At 42.7% G+C, this 18522-nt stretch overlaps 1 protein-coding gene and 1 long non-coding RNA gene across 3 annotated transcripts in view; one reads left to right on the top strand and one right to left on the bottom strand.

The window, feature by feature from the left end:
• Window positions 1-3313, top strand: part of LOC117494999 (filamin-C-like) — a 23008-nt gene extending 19695 nt beyond the window's left edge. For both annotated transcript variants that reach the window (XM_034146057.1, XM_034146056.1), the window contains 5 exons: window positions 668-800; window positions 913-1089; window positions 1209-1427; window positions 1808-2035; window positions 2648-3313. In XM_034146057.1, coding sequence (XP_034001948.1) covers window positions 668-800; window positions 913-1089; window positions 1209-1427; window positions 1808-2035; window positions 2648-2835 — 945 coding nt within the window. In that variant the 3' untranslated portion in view covers window positions 2836-3313. The remainder of the gene's footprint in view (window positions 1-667; window positions 801-912; window positions 1090-1208; window positions 1428-1807; window positions 2036-2647) is intronic.
• On the bottom strand, window positions 1645-18522 carry LOC117495001. The gene is made up of 3 exons (XR_004557145.1): window positions 18427-18522; window positions 18135-18225; window positions 1645-1987 (listed from the first exon to the last, which is right to left on the bottom strand). It is a non-coding gene; the product is annotated as an uncharacterized LOC117495001 (long non-coding RNA).

Genomic DNA, 18522 nt, shown 5'->3' with positions numbered 1-18522 from the left:
TCAGAGTAGCTGTAGATATTTCTGTCTAATAGCAGTTCGCCCTTGAAGTGTAATTTAACGCCAGAGTTGGAGCGATAATACTGTGATGCTGGCCAGTGATGAAGGGCTGGATTAACTGTCCCTTGCTAATGTTGGGCATCACAAGCTGTGCTATGTGTGGGCGGGCAGCGAGTCTTAGTGATTCTGTGTCTGTGTTTTCAATTGTGTCTCTGACTGAGAGGAAAACGGCGAAAAAACAGTGGGTGCAAGATAACGACTTCTTTATAGATACCTGTGACAGCTCACAATATTGCTCTCCGCGTTACAGATGCGTGTTTTATTTGCTTTCAGTTTCCATTACAATTGCCAACAATGCTCCAAACATATATTTTTACCTGACTGAAATGCCTCTTCAGAGTGCTTTTCTACCACTTGAAGCCGGATGAAGTGCAATATCAGACCAATGTTTACAATGTCACACTGCCTCTTATGTCAGGCAGGACAGCTCGTACGCCTGTAGGGCAACAATACTAAACGCCTCGCTGTAAACTATGACCTTTTCTGCCTCTTACACCCAACCGTTAAATCTATTCTAGTTCAGGCGCGATGAGTCACACTTTGTTTCCCTGGAGACACACACACACACACGCACATATATTCTGATCATATTCTTCCCTGTCTTTTGCAGGAGAAGGACTTGAAGGTAAATCAAGAGGCATCCTTCGTGGTGCAGCGCAATGGGGCTCGAGGTGTGGTTGACGCCAAAGTTCACACCCCCTCCGGCTCTTCTGAAGAATGCTATGTCACTGAGCTTGACAGCGGTACGCACGAACCTCCCTGTAGTGAAAAGTAGACTTCATTATATTCAGTTTTTCTGTTTTAGATCTGTCATTTAAGAGTACTTTACCCAGTTGTGTTGTTTGTTGTGTTCAGACAAGAATGCAATCCGCTTCATTCCACGGGAGAACGGAGTTCACGCCATAGATGTCAAGTTCAACGGATGCCACATTCCTGGAAGCCCCTTTAACGTGCGAGTGGGAGACCCGGGGCTGGTTGGAGACCCTGGCATGGTGACAGCACACGGCCCTGGGCTACTGGGAGGGACCACTGGTAGGAGTCACCACCACCGCGACTTCAATTATGTTAAAATGTAGCTGATAATAAAGCATGGCTTCACTGTAATGTTGTGCAATAATTAAGAAATCTTCTCATCTTTTTCTGCATTGTAGGTGCATCCTCAGAGTTTGTGGTCAACACCTGTAACGCAGGCTCTGCCACTCTATCGGTCAACATCGACGGGCCATCCAAGGTCAAGATGGACTGCCGGGAGTGTCCTGAAGGCTACAAGATCACCTACACACCCATGGCACCCGGCAACTATCTCATCACCATTAAATACGGAGGGCCACAGCACATAGTGGGCAGCCCTTTCAAAGCCAAAATCACAGGTCTGTTTGACAGTCACTCTCCCATCTGATCTGTGGATCTCACATGACAATTGTCTCGATTATGAAACAAATGTTCCTCTGATAAAAGCGAGGAAGTCTGGAAAATGTTATGTCATCTTCGTTCTTCAGCTCAGTGTACATTTTGCATAAAAACTGTCTTTCCCTGGCACTGCAATGAAATACTCCTGCTGTCACTGCTAGCAAATTCCCTTTTCATTTATTAATGCGACATAAAATACTTTCAAGAGTAAGAAAAACTCCCATGAGTCTAGGAAATTCACTTTATTGGAAAGTGGTATGAAATATTTTTCATTTTGTTCTCTAGTATCACAGACTGAGTCTTGATGACATTAGATAACGTCTCTCTGTTTCTGCTACAGGAGCCCGGCTCTCAGGGGGACACAGCCTCCATGAGACCTCCTCTGTGTTGGTCGAAACTGTCACCAAGACCTCCAAAGTGGGCGGTGCTTACAGCTCCAGCTCCTCCTCTTCCACCACCTCAACGAAGCTGACATCTGATGCCAGCGTGGTGGTTTGTCGTGGAGCAGGGCTCTCCAAGGCTGTGGTTGGACAGAAAAACAATTTCACAGTTGACTGCAGCAAAGCAGGTGAGATTATCTGCCACTTAAAAGACAAAATACTTTATATTCATACATTACCAACATAAGTCAAATATCTGGATGAACATCGAGCAGACACAAAAACAATTAACATTCACACGACTCATTAGTTTGAGTCGTGTTTTTGGCAACCAGAGACTTTCAATTCTCTTTCCATCTCCAGAGCGATACATCTTGCTCTTCAGCGGCTTAATGCGCCACTATTCAGAAATGTGTTGCCTGCTTTGTGATTTTTGGAGTTTGGTGCTGGGCAGGTAGCATACATTTTGTCTTGACTAAAAACAGGGTGGATGAGTATTGGTAAACGAAGCCTTACAGTTGCAGGGTTTCATCCAAAACAAAGAGCTAAAAGACACTAAAATGCAGAGCTATGGTGAACAGAATATTAATAATAATAATACATTACATTTATAAAGCGCTTTTCCTGGTGCTCAAATCGCTTACGGAGATGGGTTTGTCACTATGAGCAACACCTCTTGCATTATACTTAATCATTTCATCCATTGCTTGCATAAAATGTTTGATAAACGCATCTTCAAGATAAAAATAACCCATTTGTCAATCATAAAATCATTAAACCCTCTATTACTTCTCATCCAGGTTCCAACATGCTGATGGTCGGTGTGCATGGACCCCAAGCCCCTTGTGAGGAGGTGTATGTCAAGCACATGGGCAACAAGCAGTATAACGTGACCTACACCGTCAAGGACAAGGGGAGCTACACCGTCATTGTCAAATGGGGCGACGACAACATCCCCGGCAGCCCTTATAAGGTGGTTGTACCCTAAAAAAGAACCCCTCCACTGACCCACAATCTTTCTCTCGTCCTGTGCACGCATCGATCCGGTTCTTCCTTTCCGGTGCTTCTCCTGCTCTTCAGCAGATTACAATTTGCTCAACATGCACTAAAACCTGCGAGGACTTTTGCTTACAGTTTTTTGATGTCAGAATATCTATTGTGCCAAAGTTTTGCATTAACTCCATGACATTTACAAGTATGCATCCACATTCAGTGGTGTAAAGGCAGACAGCGTAGTTTATGAGTCTTTGAGTGATGTTTTGCTCGGTCCATAACATTTCCTCTCTCTGTTCTGTTGTGTTGTAAACGAATGTCATCATACATGACTGTTCAGAGATGTTGGAGTAATCAACAGTTTTAGAGTGTGATGCAATATGGTTTTGTATGGTTTAAGAATGAGATATTGATTTTTTTGTTATATTAACCTATTTTTGGTAAGTCTTTGCAGACCTAATAAAGATTTAATTGCTAACTTTCCAGACAGCATTGATTGCATTTATTTGATTCCTCACAGCGCTGGCAGAGCCTTTGCCATTTCAGCAGAAGGCATTTCTCACTTCAGATTTTTACAGTTTCATCATGCAGCTATTTTCTGACCACTGCTGGCTCTGCCTTCTGAGCAGCCCTCAGGATATTTTCTCCTGATCAAAGAGTTGCTCAAATGAGTATCTGACCGGTATTCTAAAAGATGGCTTTCAAGGCGTTTAATATTCTGAGTGTGCCATGATACATTTCATATCATTTCAACATTACTGCTTAGTATTAGAGTGATGAAGCAATCCAGGACATTCAGTCATTTCAGTCCTCTCATTTACATCCTGTACTTGTGCAGATGCAATCACAAGATGGCAGCATAGTCAAGCTCTCTTATAAATCTACGGCTCAACAAAATACACCAGAACAAAATCTCCATTGTTCCCAGTGAAGATTAACTACTCCATCCTCAACACAAGGGAGCCTGCGGAGCATAGAAACCAGAGGCATCAGCCTCCATTGTGTGTGTAATTAATCCTGTTGGATCAGAGATGGAACACAAGTGGTTTCTGTTGTTGCAGCCTAGTAGGGTGGGGGGTGCAGACCCTGCTGTGGCTCAAATCAACCAGAAAGAAGGGAGTTTCAGCCTTATGCCTGTGTGTGTCCCTGTGCATATGTGTGTCATGACTTGTGTCCTCCATGCCCTGTGCATGTGTTCTGATGTCCTCTGCGTGTAATACCGACCTCAGTCCCCACAGTGAGTCAACCAGCCAGCCTCCACACGCTGACACACACCACCAGCACCAGTAAGAGTCTTCACAGAGAGGGGCCTATAATTAGGTGCTAATTTTCTCTGGTTCCACTGTGACATGATGCTGGGGGCCATGGCGAGGCAAGACAGAGTGAGCTGGTTCATTCGATGAACAGTGGCGAGAGCTTGACTCCGGACCATCTGGCCAAGTGGCTGCCACTGCTGTCCATGCTGACGATGGGACCTGGGAAGGGCCCTCCCACGTCAACCTGCTCCTCCGGACCGGGACCCAGGCGTCTGTCCACCACAACATGTTTATCTCAAGTGGCTGCCAAGTGAATCACGACCGTGTGGAAGATACAGCTCCTCGCTATGGAGACAGCATGCGATCAAGCAAGCAGCGAGAGGGAGGGAGGGTGGTTGATAGTGATGTAGGGGGGGAAAGAGGGAGGAGAGGGCAAACAGAGTGTGGGAGGAAGAGAGGGAGAAAGATGGATTAGAGGACGAGAATGGGATTAAAGGAATCCAGATGGAAGAATGAGACAGACAGGCATGCAGACACACACACAGAAACAGAAACAAGCACAAAACACAGTGCAATTGAGACAACCTAAAAACACACAGTGCTCCAAATTCATTTAAACATGGTAATGCAGTTGATAGCTTAACCTCAGAGCAATCATAAATGTTGGACTTAGTGAAATGGGTGATAACTTATTCAATCTGTTCTAAGGAGGATCAAGAGGGGAGGGGGGGGGGGGGGGGGTTGGGTTGCCACGGAGATGCACTCTCTCTCAGATATCTGGATTATGTTTTAGAGTAAAATTGTGTAAAGGCATGCCCCCAAAAGCTTTTGAAGTTGGTGCTTTCAGGGCAAAAAATCTCAGTCTCTGGCTTGCCCCCTATCATGCTGACTCCTGCTCTCCTCTCTCTTTCCAACTACTCTGATCCAGCCCCCCCCCCCCCTCCCTCCAATATTTAATTTTTCCTCCCTCTCTAAATTCCAATCAATCCAAGCCTCTGCAGATCCAGTGGTTTATTTCTCGTCTCACTTCTTCTGTCACCACAAGCCTCGTTCCCCAGAGCCTGCTTCTGCTACCTTTGACCTTTATTTATCAATGCGGCCAGTCTCTTCAACTCAGATGGAAATCCCAATAGACACTGACATTCCTTGAAGCAGGTGAAAAAAAGGAAAACTGCTATGGCTGAGCGAGCAGACAAACAAACAGCTAAACGAATGTTTGCACAAACAAATGGCCGCCTCGCTGGATTAATGAATGGACATATAGAGGAAGTGAGGGAGAGATCGTTGTAGGAATGTATCCATTCGGTTTTCATCTGAGCCCCAAGGCCCTGGTACTTAATTGCTTCATGCATAGTTGATACACTTCATAATCAACCAAATACACTATATTTTGTCTGTATTGTCCAGAGGGCTGCATGTGCATGAGCAGGCCATTGGTGAAGTTTGGATTCAATGAGAGGCGCCATGTAATGGAAGAGTTCATATCTGAGTGCTCATCGCTCCCCTTTAGAACAGATAGATACACACGGGACCAGTGAAAGGTATGCTGTCCTGTGATTGAATCAGGAACATGTTGTGTTTTATTCATATCGAACAAAGATGAAATATTCATAGCAGAGTGTTGTTGCTATGCTTTCTTCTGTGTCTCTAACCTCTCATGTACACAAATCCTGATTAAAAATCAGACGGACTATGACCACAAATTGGTTCACTTCGCGTAGGAGCGTAAAAACAATGCAAATGGACGGGGGGAGGTCCCACTGGGCGTGAGCAGATTGTGTTCATGCAGCATGCAAATGTATGAAGCATGAAGCCGGTCCAACATACCCCAACCCAATACAGGCAAGCTGATATACTGCACTATATAGAGGGATGGATTTCAGCCTCAGACGAGAGACGCATGCCAAAGACCGCCCCAAGATAGCACTTTCACCCTCGTGCCAGAGAGCAAGCACACACAAGATCACACACGATTTCTTTCATAGACATGCACCCACACATAAGCTGACCTGCCATTCATACTTTCACGCACACACACCAAGGCGGCACAACACACATGAAAAGAAAACAGCATGATACGAAATGTTTTGGCTTCATGAGGTGAATGAACAGCAACAGCCCCAGGCAGGGGACAAGATTGGAAAGGATAGCCTTTCTTTCGTATGAGAAAGGTATGCTCACACTTCTTTTGTGGAGCAGCAGGGACGTGTCAGGGGCAAAGTCCCCATGTCTCCATCTCTAATTGGAGCGTATCCCTCTGTCCTGTCCCTATCACACTATGATGGAAGCAGGATGCTGTGCTAATGGGTACCCCCCCCCATGGAGTGCTTGTCCTTGATTTGCTAGGTTGAGGGTGGCCCACGCTGAGGGTAGACTGCAGATTAGAGGCAAATCAGAAGATTTGTTTGTCCTCTCTAAGCAGGACGGGACATTCAAGGAGAGAGACCAGCCATGGCTGTGATGGAGTGGGTAGCCCGGTGCGACAGATGTGTGTTAGTGTGACTGATGTGTTCTGGGTGAGCGGGCTCTGCTGGGTCACCGACACCTGGAGAAGGAACATAAGCCCGTCCAAGAAATGTCTGGGCATACTGATGCTGTGTTTGTTTGGATCAATGTCCAAAAGGCAAACAGCTGAGCCAAAGGTAGCTTTGCGTGATAACACCTCTGGAGAAGATTTAGGGGAAGATAACGATGTTGTAATTACCTGTGCAAAATTGGAACTGTGGATGCTCAATGAGCTATAAACAAGGTTACTCCGGTCCCCTTGGGGTAATTGTTTCAAATGCCTGCAACAGTCTGGTCCAGTGATGGTGAAATTGGAAGGGGTGGTATCCTGCAATTTCTCAGATCACTGAAGCATGTCGTCTGTGTGGGTTGAAACTCAGGCTGATTTAAAATGGAGGCATAACTTTTTGTTCCCTCTTACTGTAAGAGTCAAAGTCATTGGTCCTCATCAGCTGTTAACCCGGAGATGATAGGAGCCTGTGGGTCACTGAACAAAACATGCGCTGCTTTTTACATTTCAGTGAGCATGCCAATTCCCATTTAAGAGTATTTCTCCAGTCACGGCCGGAGTGCTTTCCATAAAAATCTTGTATTAGAATATATGCACAGGTGGTTAACTCTATGTTAACTTGGATAGAAACAGCTTGCTTGAACAGAAATACATCTTATTAGATGCTACTTGCCGATGAGGCAGTCTGCTAACATTAACATAATGGAATTCAAGGCACACTCACAGAAATTCACTAATTCATCACACCATCAGGACAAGCTAAACAATGCGGTGGCCCTTGAGCATCGAAAGGGCCACGTGTTTCCAAATATTAAAACAGATTAACCGTTTGCAGCCTAAACAAGTGCTGGTCTTAATTTCTGAATATTTTTTCAAGCAGACAGCACTGCAGGGGGAGAAGTAGTGTCCGTCATGCTGGTTTTACCATAGGAAAGGCTGTGGACTGACAGGTTATCCTTCAGATCTTTATATCTTCTCCTCCACAGCCCACATCACACCATGTCATGGTGAAATTCAAAGCAACGGCCTGGTACTGTGATCTCCCTCTGATTTACATTTCTTCTGTATCTGACTGACTCACTGTAATGCATGCATGCGTGAAAGAGCCACAGCTAGTTGTTTTATCAAAGTTTGATTATAATACAGTCACCCCCTTTTATATGTAACTAACAACCTAACACAGTGTATGCTGTGAGATTGAAAGATGAGAGGAATCACAATAAATGTGCTGCAGCAAATTTTTGACTGCTGCATGAGGAAATATAATATAATGCATCGTTGCCGTGTGCAAGTCAAAAGGTGTACATAGATTAAAACGCCCACACAGATGGACACACACACATGCACACACACACAAGTTATTTCACAAGGAATTCTTCTAAATGCATGTGTTCCAGGCACTCTGTCTTCTAGATGTGCTCTCAGCTAGTGATTAATAATGTGTTTCTTACATTATTTAAAATCTTTAAACTAGATCACTCTTTGTAGTCATGCCTATTACATTATCATATAGGTTCAGGTCACATTAAAGTCACGTAGGCTCATCTCGGGCCCCATGAGCTTAATTAAGCATGTTGTCTTTAGTGTGTGTGGGTTTGCTGCAGGCTACTCATGAAGACGTGATGTCCGGGAATGTCATTAACATTTTATGTATATCAGACATCGAACGCCACATGCATACAATATATATGTCATTACTCAAGAGTGGAAAGATAAAGATAAAAGGTAGAAGGATGTTTAGTTTGACTCATTGGAAAGACTGAAGGACAAATGTTATGAGAGAAATGATCATGGCTTATGATCATATAGGAAATCAATCCATGAACATTTAATGAAAGTGGGCTCTGTTCCATATAGAGGATCCTATAATTACTGCATCAAATATCACATGGTGACATTTACATAGAAGATATGAGCCTATATTGTGCCATTAAAGTCCCAGTCAGTAGATTTTAAATATATATAAAATACAGGGATTTTCACATGTGGAATTGATGATTTTAACCAAATGATGGAAAAATAAAAAGTTTGTTTCGAAGTGATTATTACTTTGGAGAAGGTTTAGCACTCTTTGTCTTATTGCTTTGCTTTAACGACCTTTCTGCTATCACTTTGTCACTGCTTAGCACAAAACAGCCTACAGGCAGAGTTTACTAGCTGGCGACGATCAGTAACAGAGACCAACAACAACATTTGGACTGTACATAAGTAATTTAATTTAGAATGACTAAATGATGTTGAAAACATTGGGTAAGGGGGGCGTGTGTTGGCCAAACAGCGGTGTGGTTTGGTCTCACCTTGATGAGTTTCCTGCTCTTCCACCCCTCCAGGTAAAAATCAATTATTTTGTTGTTGTGAGGGATGGTGCCAACAACAGAGCCACCATGTCTCCCAGCTCAGAGGGGCTCGAGGAGAAGAACAGAGTTTGGAGGGAAGGTCAGGAGAACTGAGACAACGGATGAATAGAGGGTCAGAGACACCTACTGCGCAGGTGATGTGATTGAGTTAGTGAGGTAGAGAAGCCTGATCTTGTTCATGAACCCTATTTATAAAAACGTCTTAAGTCGTGGGAAAAAGCAGGTTATTTATTATAAGACGCAGGTGGAGACCAAATCAGGACTACAAGGAGAGTGAATATTAGAATAACATTCGGATGACCAGACAAATAACTTCAATGTACGCAAATGGTGTATTATAAATAGACAACAATTTGCTAATACATTATCTTAATAAGGTACAACTATTTCAGGGTTGTGAATACTAAATGTTTTGCTGCCCCCCAAGTGTCAAAGGCTTTTTTAAGTTATCAGTTTTAACTCCATGTCAGAATAAAGGGATGTTGTCAGGTTTTTTTCTTGCAGATGCCAACGCCTCCTGTTTATCCTGTCAGAGCAGCTGACTTTATAAGGCATTACAACATGGATCAAGGTGGTAATGTGATGTGAACCAGCTTTGAATTTCATTTACACCTGAAGCCTCATTGTCATGTGCATACATTGGCTCGGCCCCTAACCGACATTTAAAGGAGGAGGGGATGCATTTCCCCCACTGCTGTCCTGTTAGACTAAATATTTCAAATCAAGCAGAAAAACAAAAACGTAATCTTGTTCATTTGAAAAGGATAATGAACCCAGTGTAATAGGCATTATATGCAGTATACAAATGATTGGCAGCCCTTTTCTTGGCTTCTAGGTGTGTGAAAAGAGAGAGACAGGGAACATTCGCGTGTGCTGATGTGAATGCCCATGTGTTGTCTGTTTATGTGTTTATGGATTTGTAACTCCAACGGGGGATACAATTTTGTCTGTTGTGATCCAGTCCCAGCTGTGTCTCATTAACTGCTGTCATTTTAATCCTCTTAGTCAAATCCCATAATTTAGTCCATCAACAAAAACATAAGCAACAGGGCAACGATCAAGCTACCCAGTTTCAGCCTTTCAAAATGGAGCCAGTCTAGATAGATTCAACACTAGTTCATTTACATCCAACCTGATTTTACGTCAAACAAATCGGGATGTCCTTCCTTTACATTTTCATCGACTACTTGGTGCAAAGCTGCTGCTAATCTGGTTTGGGCTCTGCAGAATTCTGAGAAGTGAAAGGATGTCTTGTTTGTAGCTTTGCTCATCTGCATGTTCTCTGGGGAGGATAGCAGTTTGGTTACGTTACATTACGTACCACTCCGGATTCCTGCAGTCAAATTCTAGTTTACCCATGTGGATTTTTTTTGAAAATGTATGACTGATTCAGTCTCTGCCTCCCTGTGGCCCGACAGTCCTCTTCCCTCCGTGATGAAAGCTATTTTCTTCTTTCCTCACACTGACAGCTGGTGTGTGCTGCACACCAGCAACACTTCAGCTCAGACCAGCTCTATGTATAGATCCCCGTCATTGAAGAAGCTTATTTTAGTGGCTCTTGCTGCTATGAATATATGTGCAACATTCTGCCTGCTTTATTTCCAACGCAATTACCTCCTTCTCTCCAAATGAGTCTAATAATGCTGCAATGCGCAACCTCTTCAGGGTACATAAAATCCAACTTCTACCCTGATGAGAAACACGACATGATTGTCCAAATGTCAAGCTGTCCCTCGAGAGGCATTGTAATGTACACAGAGCTTGTGGTTGGTTTTAATTGTGACATTTATGAGATGTGGGAGAGCAACATTTGTGCTCACGTTCTCCTGAGCCAAAGCCAGCCAGAGGATGCTTATTTTCCTGAATTGTCCATTAATTGTGCGTACAACTGGTGAATCGATCTGTCAGGTACTATTTTCCCGAGCTGCAAATTAGTTTCCTTGGAAGCTGTTGGACTAGGTATGAGAAGGTTGCAGTGTGTATGGTAATACCACAGTGTTGCCATAGCTTCCCATGATGCCTATAAAGTTCAAATCACCACATTGCAATTACCATCTATTCTTCAGTGTACGGCTGCCCGTAGTGACTGCCTCCACCAGGAGAGTTAGGGCAAGCTTCACTGCTTTATTCTCCCGTATGTCATCCTGGACTGAAAAACAAGATTAAATTGGTTCTGCTCAACTATTTGCTGTCAGCTAAAAGTAGATGGTTCAGCCTCAGAGAAAAAGGTATCCTGTGAATCTGCGACCAAACACTCAGTCAAACAGACAATAAAAGCGTCCGTGAACATATGCACCGTGGATGCAGATGCACTCGCACAACCTCGCACTTGCAACACAAATAAAGCGAAGAAATTCAAAGGCAGATTCAGAAAGCACTCACAGAGATGCTTGCACATGCTCATACACAAATGTGAACACACACACTCAGTAAACACACACTGGGCAAAACACACAAGACCACACACACACTCAGACATTAGTGGCGTTTCAGAAGTCTGTCATTTCTTGTTTGGAAGATGTGAAGGCGCAGGCCGGATTTGTGACCTTTGTTGTGACTGAGGCGTGCTTCCCCCTCTTTGGAGAAGATGATTAATTTCTCTTATTTACATTACTGCCCTGAAGGCTCCTCAATAGGCCTCACACATTTGTCATTTCCACTGCACTGTTTTTCAAATGGAAATGAAATAGAATGTGCAGCCTCCTGGGTCCTCCTTACCGAGACTCTTTTAAGCAGAGAAGGCGCAGGGAAAAAAAACTGTATTTGCTCATAATAAAACAGCCGTGTCGACATGGCGCTGCAGCAGTCACACAGAGAGAAGTCTTTTGGCTCTAGTAAACAACAGAATAATGTTGAGAGCTATTAGATGCTTTGCGTTTGCCATTCCCACACTGCGCTTGCTTAATTAGAGCTCTGATTGGATGGGCACAGTCCATAAAGCAGCCATAACACTGGTTCAATCCAGCTGCGGATCTGCACTGCTTTTTTTAATGTTAGTTTCTAGCCTGCAGGAACCATGGCATCCCCAGATGTCTGTGTGTGTATTCCCAAATCCATGCAGCAAGCACACACACCTATTCGTGAAACACCTAGTGAATTTATGTTCACCCTGTTCGCACTTCCTCCTCTTCCTCTCTTCCAACAGTTCAGGGCTTATTTCTTTCACCTCCTGGGAGTGTGGCAAAGAAATGTGAGAGGAGGAATCAAGGAGTCAAGGGGAAAGTGAGAAAGACTTGAAGGTGTCCTCGGAGCGCTTTTGCTTTATGGAAAACGCTGCGGCTAATCCTTTGAGTGTCACTTCCCTCCCTGCATCCTAAATAAGAACCTTTTTGTAAGGTAAGTACAGACACTTCCCAAGACGTTACTATGCCTCCCCCCTCATTTCCGTTGGAACAGCCTTGGAACAACAAAAAACACTAACAATCAACTGCAGGAGCTTTGGTTTATCGTGACCATTATTAGCATTCACCGACACAATTACACGTTTTATGAAGAAGCACAAAGTCTGAGTTTTCATCAGGGTAGCGGAGTTACACTAAAATGGTCTGATTGGAAAACAGTAGCCACTAATGAACCATACATGAGTTATGGTCATTTAAGCTTATCGGACACACTACCGTATACACACCTCGTTCTATGTTATTCAAACACATTATTTTCACAATGAGAAGGGCTGGCATCAGTTCCTCTGGGTTGAATTACTACAGCTGGCCTACAGCTGTGATCATAACTTAACATCTCCATAATGGGCTCGGTCCTCTAAGTAAGCTGACCTGTTAGGCTTGGGACTGCTTGACGGCAGTAATTACACATGTGAGCCATTTAAAATGAGCATGATTAGCCAGTAACAAGCTAAAAGAGTGAAAGGAGGTGATTAGACAACTGCATGCTGATTCATCCGCCAGTGGGAAAACCCTAAAACCGCTGCAGGTGAATATTTGTGTCGCTTTATGTCGTAATAGTTGCTCTAACGATGTTTATACTCATGCTGGGTAAGCCCAACCATAATGACAGTCTCACATTGAAATACAATGTGGTTTACTACTATAATTTAGACAGAAGGCACACAAAGGCACAATAAAAAGGAAGTGTTTTTAAGCAGCTGTGTGTTCTGAGAAAGGCAGTTCAGAAAGTCAAAATCTATTTAATATCAGCAGTTCAGATTGGGTTGCTCACCTTGTGTTTATTTCAGTCTTTTGTTTGATTTAACCACAAGCTTATGATGTCAGTGTAGCCCCTGAGCACGATCAAAGCCCCAGTATTGCCATCTGGTATTTTTTCCCTTTGCAAATAAAGAACCTCTGGCTTAGCATATCAAAATATTGCACTTTAATGTGGCAGGTTTATTTATAGAATGAAGGATTTATCATTATTTTAGTATCAAAAGATATGCTGTATTGTGTCATTCTAAAGCTTGTATGTGCTACTCGCCATTAATATGTGACAAGCAGCTGCAGGCTCTTCACCATGTTTTCTGAGAAAGAGTCCAGTTGCCAGTGTTTTAATAATATTACCTGTCCACATTTTTTCCATCAAAACATACCTTTGAAATCAGTTTTTACAGCCAACATTCTACGTGTGCACAATTCTATAAATCCCCATGAAACAAACAGTACGTTTTACCAGTGGTCATCTGATCATTTTAAAGAGAGCTGCAGAACCAAACGACCAGTATAAAGCACAAGGAAAAAAGAGCAAGAGGAAAAATCAGCCACATTTCATCTTGAATGCCTGGGGTGACTGATCTGCCCTGTAGATGGAGTGAACCGCAGAGTGTGACTCTACTGTTCTCTATTGCAGGAAACCAAATACCATCAAACGTTGCATTAAGTAGAACATGACATCAAATTAGGCTCAGTGATTAGTGGCCTTAGTAGAGGTCAGATATAAAGCAGGACACATCTCCAGTAAACGCTCACAAACGCACATATCCATGCCCAAACATACGTTCGATAATGATCCTTCACTCAGCTTGAAAAACTTCTGCAGCAGCAGGCCAGTTCCAGCAGCCATTGCCATTAATAACATATTAACGATGTATGCCTGCTTTAAAATTATAATATTTTTGCAGGGGCTCAATTTGAAATCCATCACGGGTGTGGGGGGCTCATTACAAGTACGTAGCCGAGGAATTATCGGAACATGGCCCTTTGCTGGCTGTCTGTCATTACAACACTGTCAGATGTGCTTTGGCTAGGAGGGCTGTTAAAACGAGCACGGGGACTTATCTGCTCAGCTGTAAAATGATTTTCTGTCTCCTCAAGAGATACCGGGAGTGTGTGTGGGGGGTATCAGTGATCTGAGAGTAATTAAGATATGGGCTCACATCACACAAGGGCTTTGCACGTGGGAGACGAGCTGATAAAATTGAACGTGAAATAGTTGAGTTTAAAGGGGGACTTTGATTAATTACAAAACTCTCAAAGGACGGTCCACCCCCTCTTAAATTGAACTGCCATGCAATGGCAGCTGCTCTCAAGCTGATGACCTCAACACCTCCCCTTTATCTTAATAGGCAGGTTATCTCCTTATTCGTTGCAGCTCACACGTTCATTTGCTATATTGCTCGTTCTGCAAGACTGAAATACATCATTATCTTTGTATCAAGCTGTTCCATGTAAAGATTTTTTTTAAAGGGTAAGACAATTGTGTGCTGAATGGAATTTCAATTGGGTTTATGACGCATAACCTCACTGGTCTTTTCACCGCACGCTCTCGTCACTAAGGATGGTGCATACCAGTGTTTCCGCCAGACCAGGGCTGAGAGGGCGTCCACCCCGAGAGCGGGGGGTGCTTGAATTTTGAGTTGAGCCGTCCCTTATAGATACTGTCTTTTTACATTAGTGAGCCGGGAATGGAATGAAAAAGACATACGACAAATAAGATATTATTTGGACACAGAAAACTTACTTTTTTTGTGTACAAATAATATATATCCTTAAGTTAAAAAGAAAACAGAAGACACAAATAACGAACCCCTTCAAAATTAAGAAGAGTGCCGGTTAAAATAATATAAAACTAAATCAACTTTACTTAAATATGATTATCAAAGAATGAAGACAATGTACAAACGGAATTGGCTTGTATCTAAATATTAAACCACACAACTTAAATCCTCTCAGATTTCTTTTGGCAAAATCTATATTTTTAACCCTTTTAACTATTACTTTATGCTGGTGTAAAGTAACTAAGTATATTTTCTCAAGTACTGTACTTAACCTGTTAAGTCCGAGAGCCCCCTGTACAGGGGGCTGCGGGGTGTTTTTTCACAAAACTGTGTCTCAGGGCATCTTAATATTTAAAAATCTATGAATGTGTCATACTCACTTAACGGTAAGAAACTCAGATAACTGAAGATACGAACCATTTTTACCGAAACAAAGCACAAGTCTCACAAGAAGCGTCTAAATGAGCCCTGACGGCCCGTCCACACAGCGGCGTGCGTTGTCGCTTGCCGGCGGGCATGTCTGAAGCTAGACCAACAACCAATCACCTGAATCTCCCGCCCCGGACACACAAGCAGCGGTTTGATTGGCTAGAGCTTGTACTGGCATATGATTGGATTGGCTGACGCTTCCGTCGAAGCTTCAAAAGTTGAACATTGCTCAAAAACTGAGATTTCATATTAGCTGCTAATGATAGCCACCAGAGTGTATCGCAGCTTCCGGTTCCGGGGCATTCTGGCTGCGCAGCACTCATTCACCAATGGGTAATGTATAGATGGATTTTAGGAACTTCCCCTCGATTCTATTCTCTAACGGTTAACAATCATCAAAATCGAACGAGGGGGGCCAGAGATATTGAAAATGCACCCAAATGACCCCAGAAGTGGGGTTTCTTTTCTAAATCTCTCTAAAAAGGTCAAATTTCACTTGTTTTGCATCAATCTTGATACAGGGTACTTATTATATGTTATAGTTTGGATTCCTAAAGCTTTTAGTCTACTATCCCATCATTCAAGGGCAGTGGCGAGCCGTCAGGGCCCTCTAGGCCCTCTGTGAGGGCCTAAGATATTCCAAAAAAATAATATTTAAAAACATTAAAAAAAAAAAAAAAATTTAAATATATATTTTTTTAATATTATTTTTGTTATATTTTTCATTAGTTTTACCGAAAAAAAAAACTTGATTTAATTGTATTTAAAATAACATTTCCAAATAAATAAATCCTTCGAATCTGCCTGTTCATTCTCTGTTTGAATGTAGGGGTTACATCAAAGAAGCTCGTCTGGCCCTCTCTGCGATTCACAGAGGGCCCGCTATAGTAACTGAACGAGAGAGTAATGTCAAATGACAGTACAATTGACCAATCATATCTTCCCTCTAAATGGGTGGGTTTTATTATCGCGGACATTATGACAAGTTCCGCCCGCTGTGAAACTTTTCTTGTTTCCATAGCAACAACAACTTCCTGTCAACAGCGTGAACTCGCCTTCAAAATAAAAGCATGCCAAATTACACTTAAGACATACAACTGCAACGAAAGTAACAAACACAATGCAATATCATTTTCAATGTCAAAGAACACAAATTGGGTTCACAGGTGTTGTTTTGTGTGGTAGAGGGTCGCTGTCATTGATGCGTTTTGCACCCTGGGCCGTTGTTTTGATATTCCGCTGAAGTATACGCTGTGACGTAATAACTATTTTTTTTTCTTTTTTCGAGGGAAGGGGTGGGGGTCAGAGGGCCTAGGTATAAAGCTCACGGCTCGCCACTGTTCAAGGGTGGTTTTCACTACAAGTACATTTTTTTTTTGGACGGACACTATAATTTACATTTCTTTACTATGTTCAATCTGAATTTACTTTATAATTTAAAAAATCTATATTGATTCTGACTGTTCTACATCCAACTCACAGGTTTATCATTGCTTTGAGAAAAAAGATTATTAATGTACCCCTTTTAGATGGGATGGGAAGTTATTGTCATTTGTTCTGGGAATGTCATTTTCGAGCCTGAGACCTGAAAAACAGGCTCAGGGCTTAACAGGTACAATTTTGAGGGACTTGTACTTTACTTGAGCATTTCAATGTTTTGCTACTTTATACTTCTACTCCACTACAAATCAGAGGTAAATTGTGTACTTTTACTCCACTAAATGTATGTAATAGCTTTAGTTACTTTGCAGATTTGGATTAATGATGTGAAACATAATCAACTCTCGAACACATTTATTTAACTTAGCTGCACCTTTACCAGCTTTGATAACACTTTAATGCATCAATAATTGTAATCAAAACATATAATACATTCAGTGTTTCCCACAGAATTTGATTCTATTTGTGGGGGCACCGCACCGCACCGCACCCCCCCCCCCCCCCCCCCGGCAAGAAAAGCCAAAGGCCCCTTAACCTATTCGGGTGGTCCACGCATCCACCCCCCCCCCCCCCCCCCCCTCAAATAAGATAATACATGCGAGTTCATGGCTACTGTAGACAACGTTCTTGTTGCTCTGTGTTGCGTTGTTAATGAGTGAAAGACACCGGAGTTGAGGATCTGTGGGGTTTATTCTCCCAAAAATATAATTTACAAATTACAATTTAGGCATTTACTGTAGCAGACGCCTTATTCCAAAGCGACTTACAATGACCAATTACAGGGACATTCTCCCTGGAGTAACCGAGGGCTAAGTGCCTTACTCAAGGGCACACTAGTAGTGGTGTTCCAGGCAGGATTTGAACTCGCAACCTTACGATCATCAGCCCACCTCACTATCCATTAGACCACCACAAAAAAAAAAAATAATAATATATATTTTTTTTTATGAGATCCATTTGAGGCAGACGATATTTAATTGTGGCGGCCCGCCACACATAAATCAATGTATGGGAAACACTGACATTATTCTGAAATGGGTCGATCTGAATAATGAGTAGGCTACTTTTACTTTCTATTTACTTTAAGTATATTTAGATGCTGATACTTGTGTACTTTTACTTACAGTAAGTAACATTTTGATTGCAAGAATTGTACTTGTAACGGTGTATTCCTACACTCAGGTAACTCTACCTTTACTTAGATATAAGATCTGAGTACTGGTTCCACCCATAGACTGTATATATAAACTTTGGTTCCACCTCTGCTTATAGCCAACTCTCAGTTCGCTCACGCATTACACATGCATGGGCATGGGCTCCTCAGGATAGCAAAATCACAGAAAAGTTTACCTCGACGTGGAGTGTCATTCCTGGATGAACAGTGTGGGGTCCTACAGATGAAACCAGCAGGCAGCGGAGATGAAGTCCTCGTCCAAAAAACCTACACCATGGACATGCAACACTTTCACCGTCATTTCCGGGTAGCAAAGGTATGGGCTCAACGATGTTAGCTTAGCAGTTAGCACATACACACTCGCACAATAATCAAACGAGATTTAGCAACAAATGTGCGTATTGTATTGTTCTACCACTACATTATTATTCGGATTACTCGTACATTCACCCAGCTACACTATCCTACATTTTCATTCATTTTCCCAGCGTCTCACGCTCTGTTTTTGTTTCTCTCCTCCATAACGTTTTTGTATCTCCCGCCGTCTTCCGTACCTTCGACCAA

Source organism: Trematomus bernacchii, unplaced genomic scaffold, assembly GCF_902827165.1.
Source record: "Trematomus bernacchii unplaced genomic scaffold, fTreBer1.1, whole genome shotgun sequence".
NCBI classification, from domain to species: domain Eukaryota; kingdom Metazoa; phylum Chordata; class Actinopteri; order Perciformes; family Nototheniidae; genus Trematomus; species Trematomus bernacchii.
This window is presented reverse-complemented; position numbering and strand designations above follow the sequence as displayed.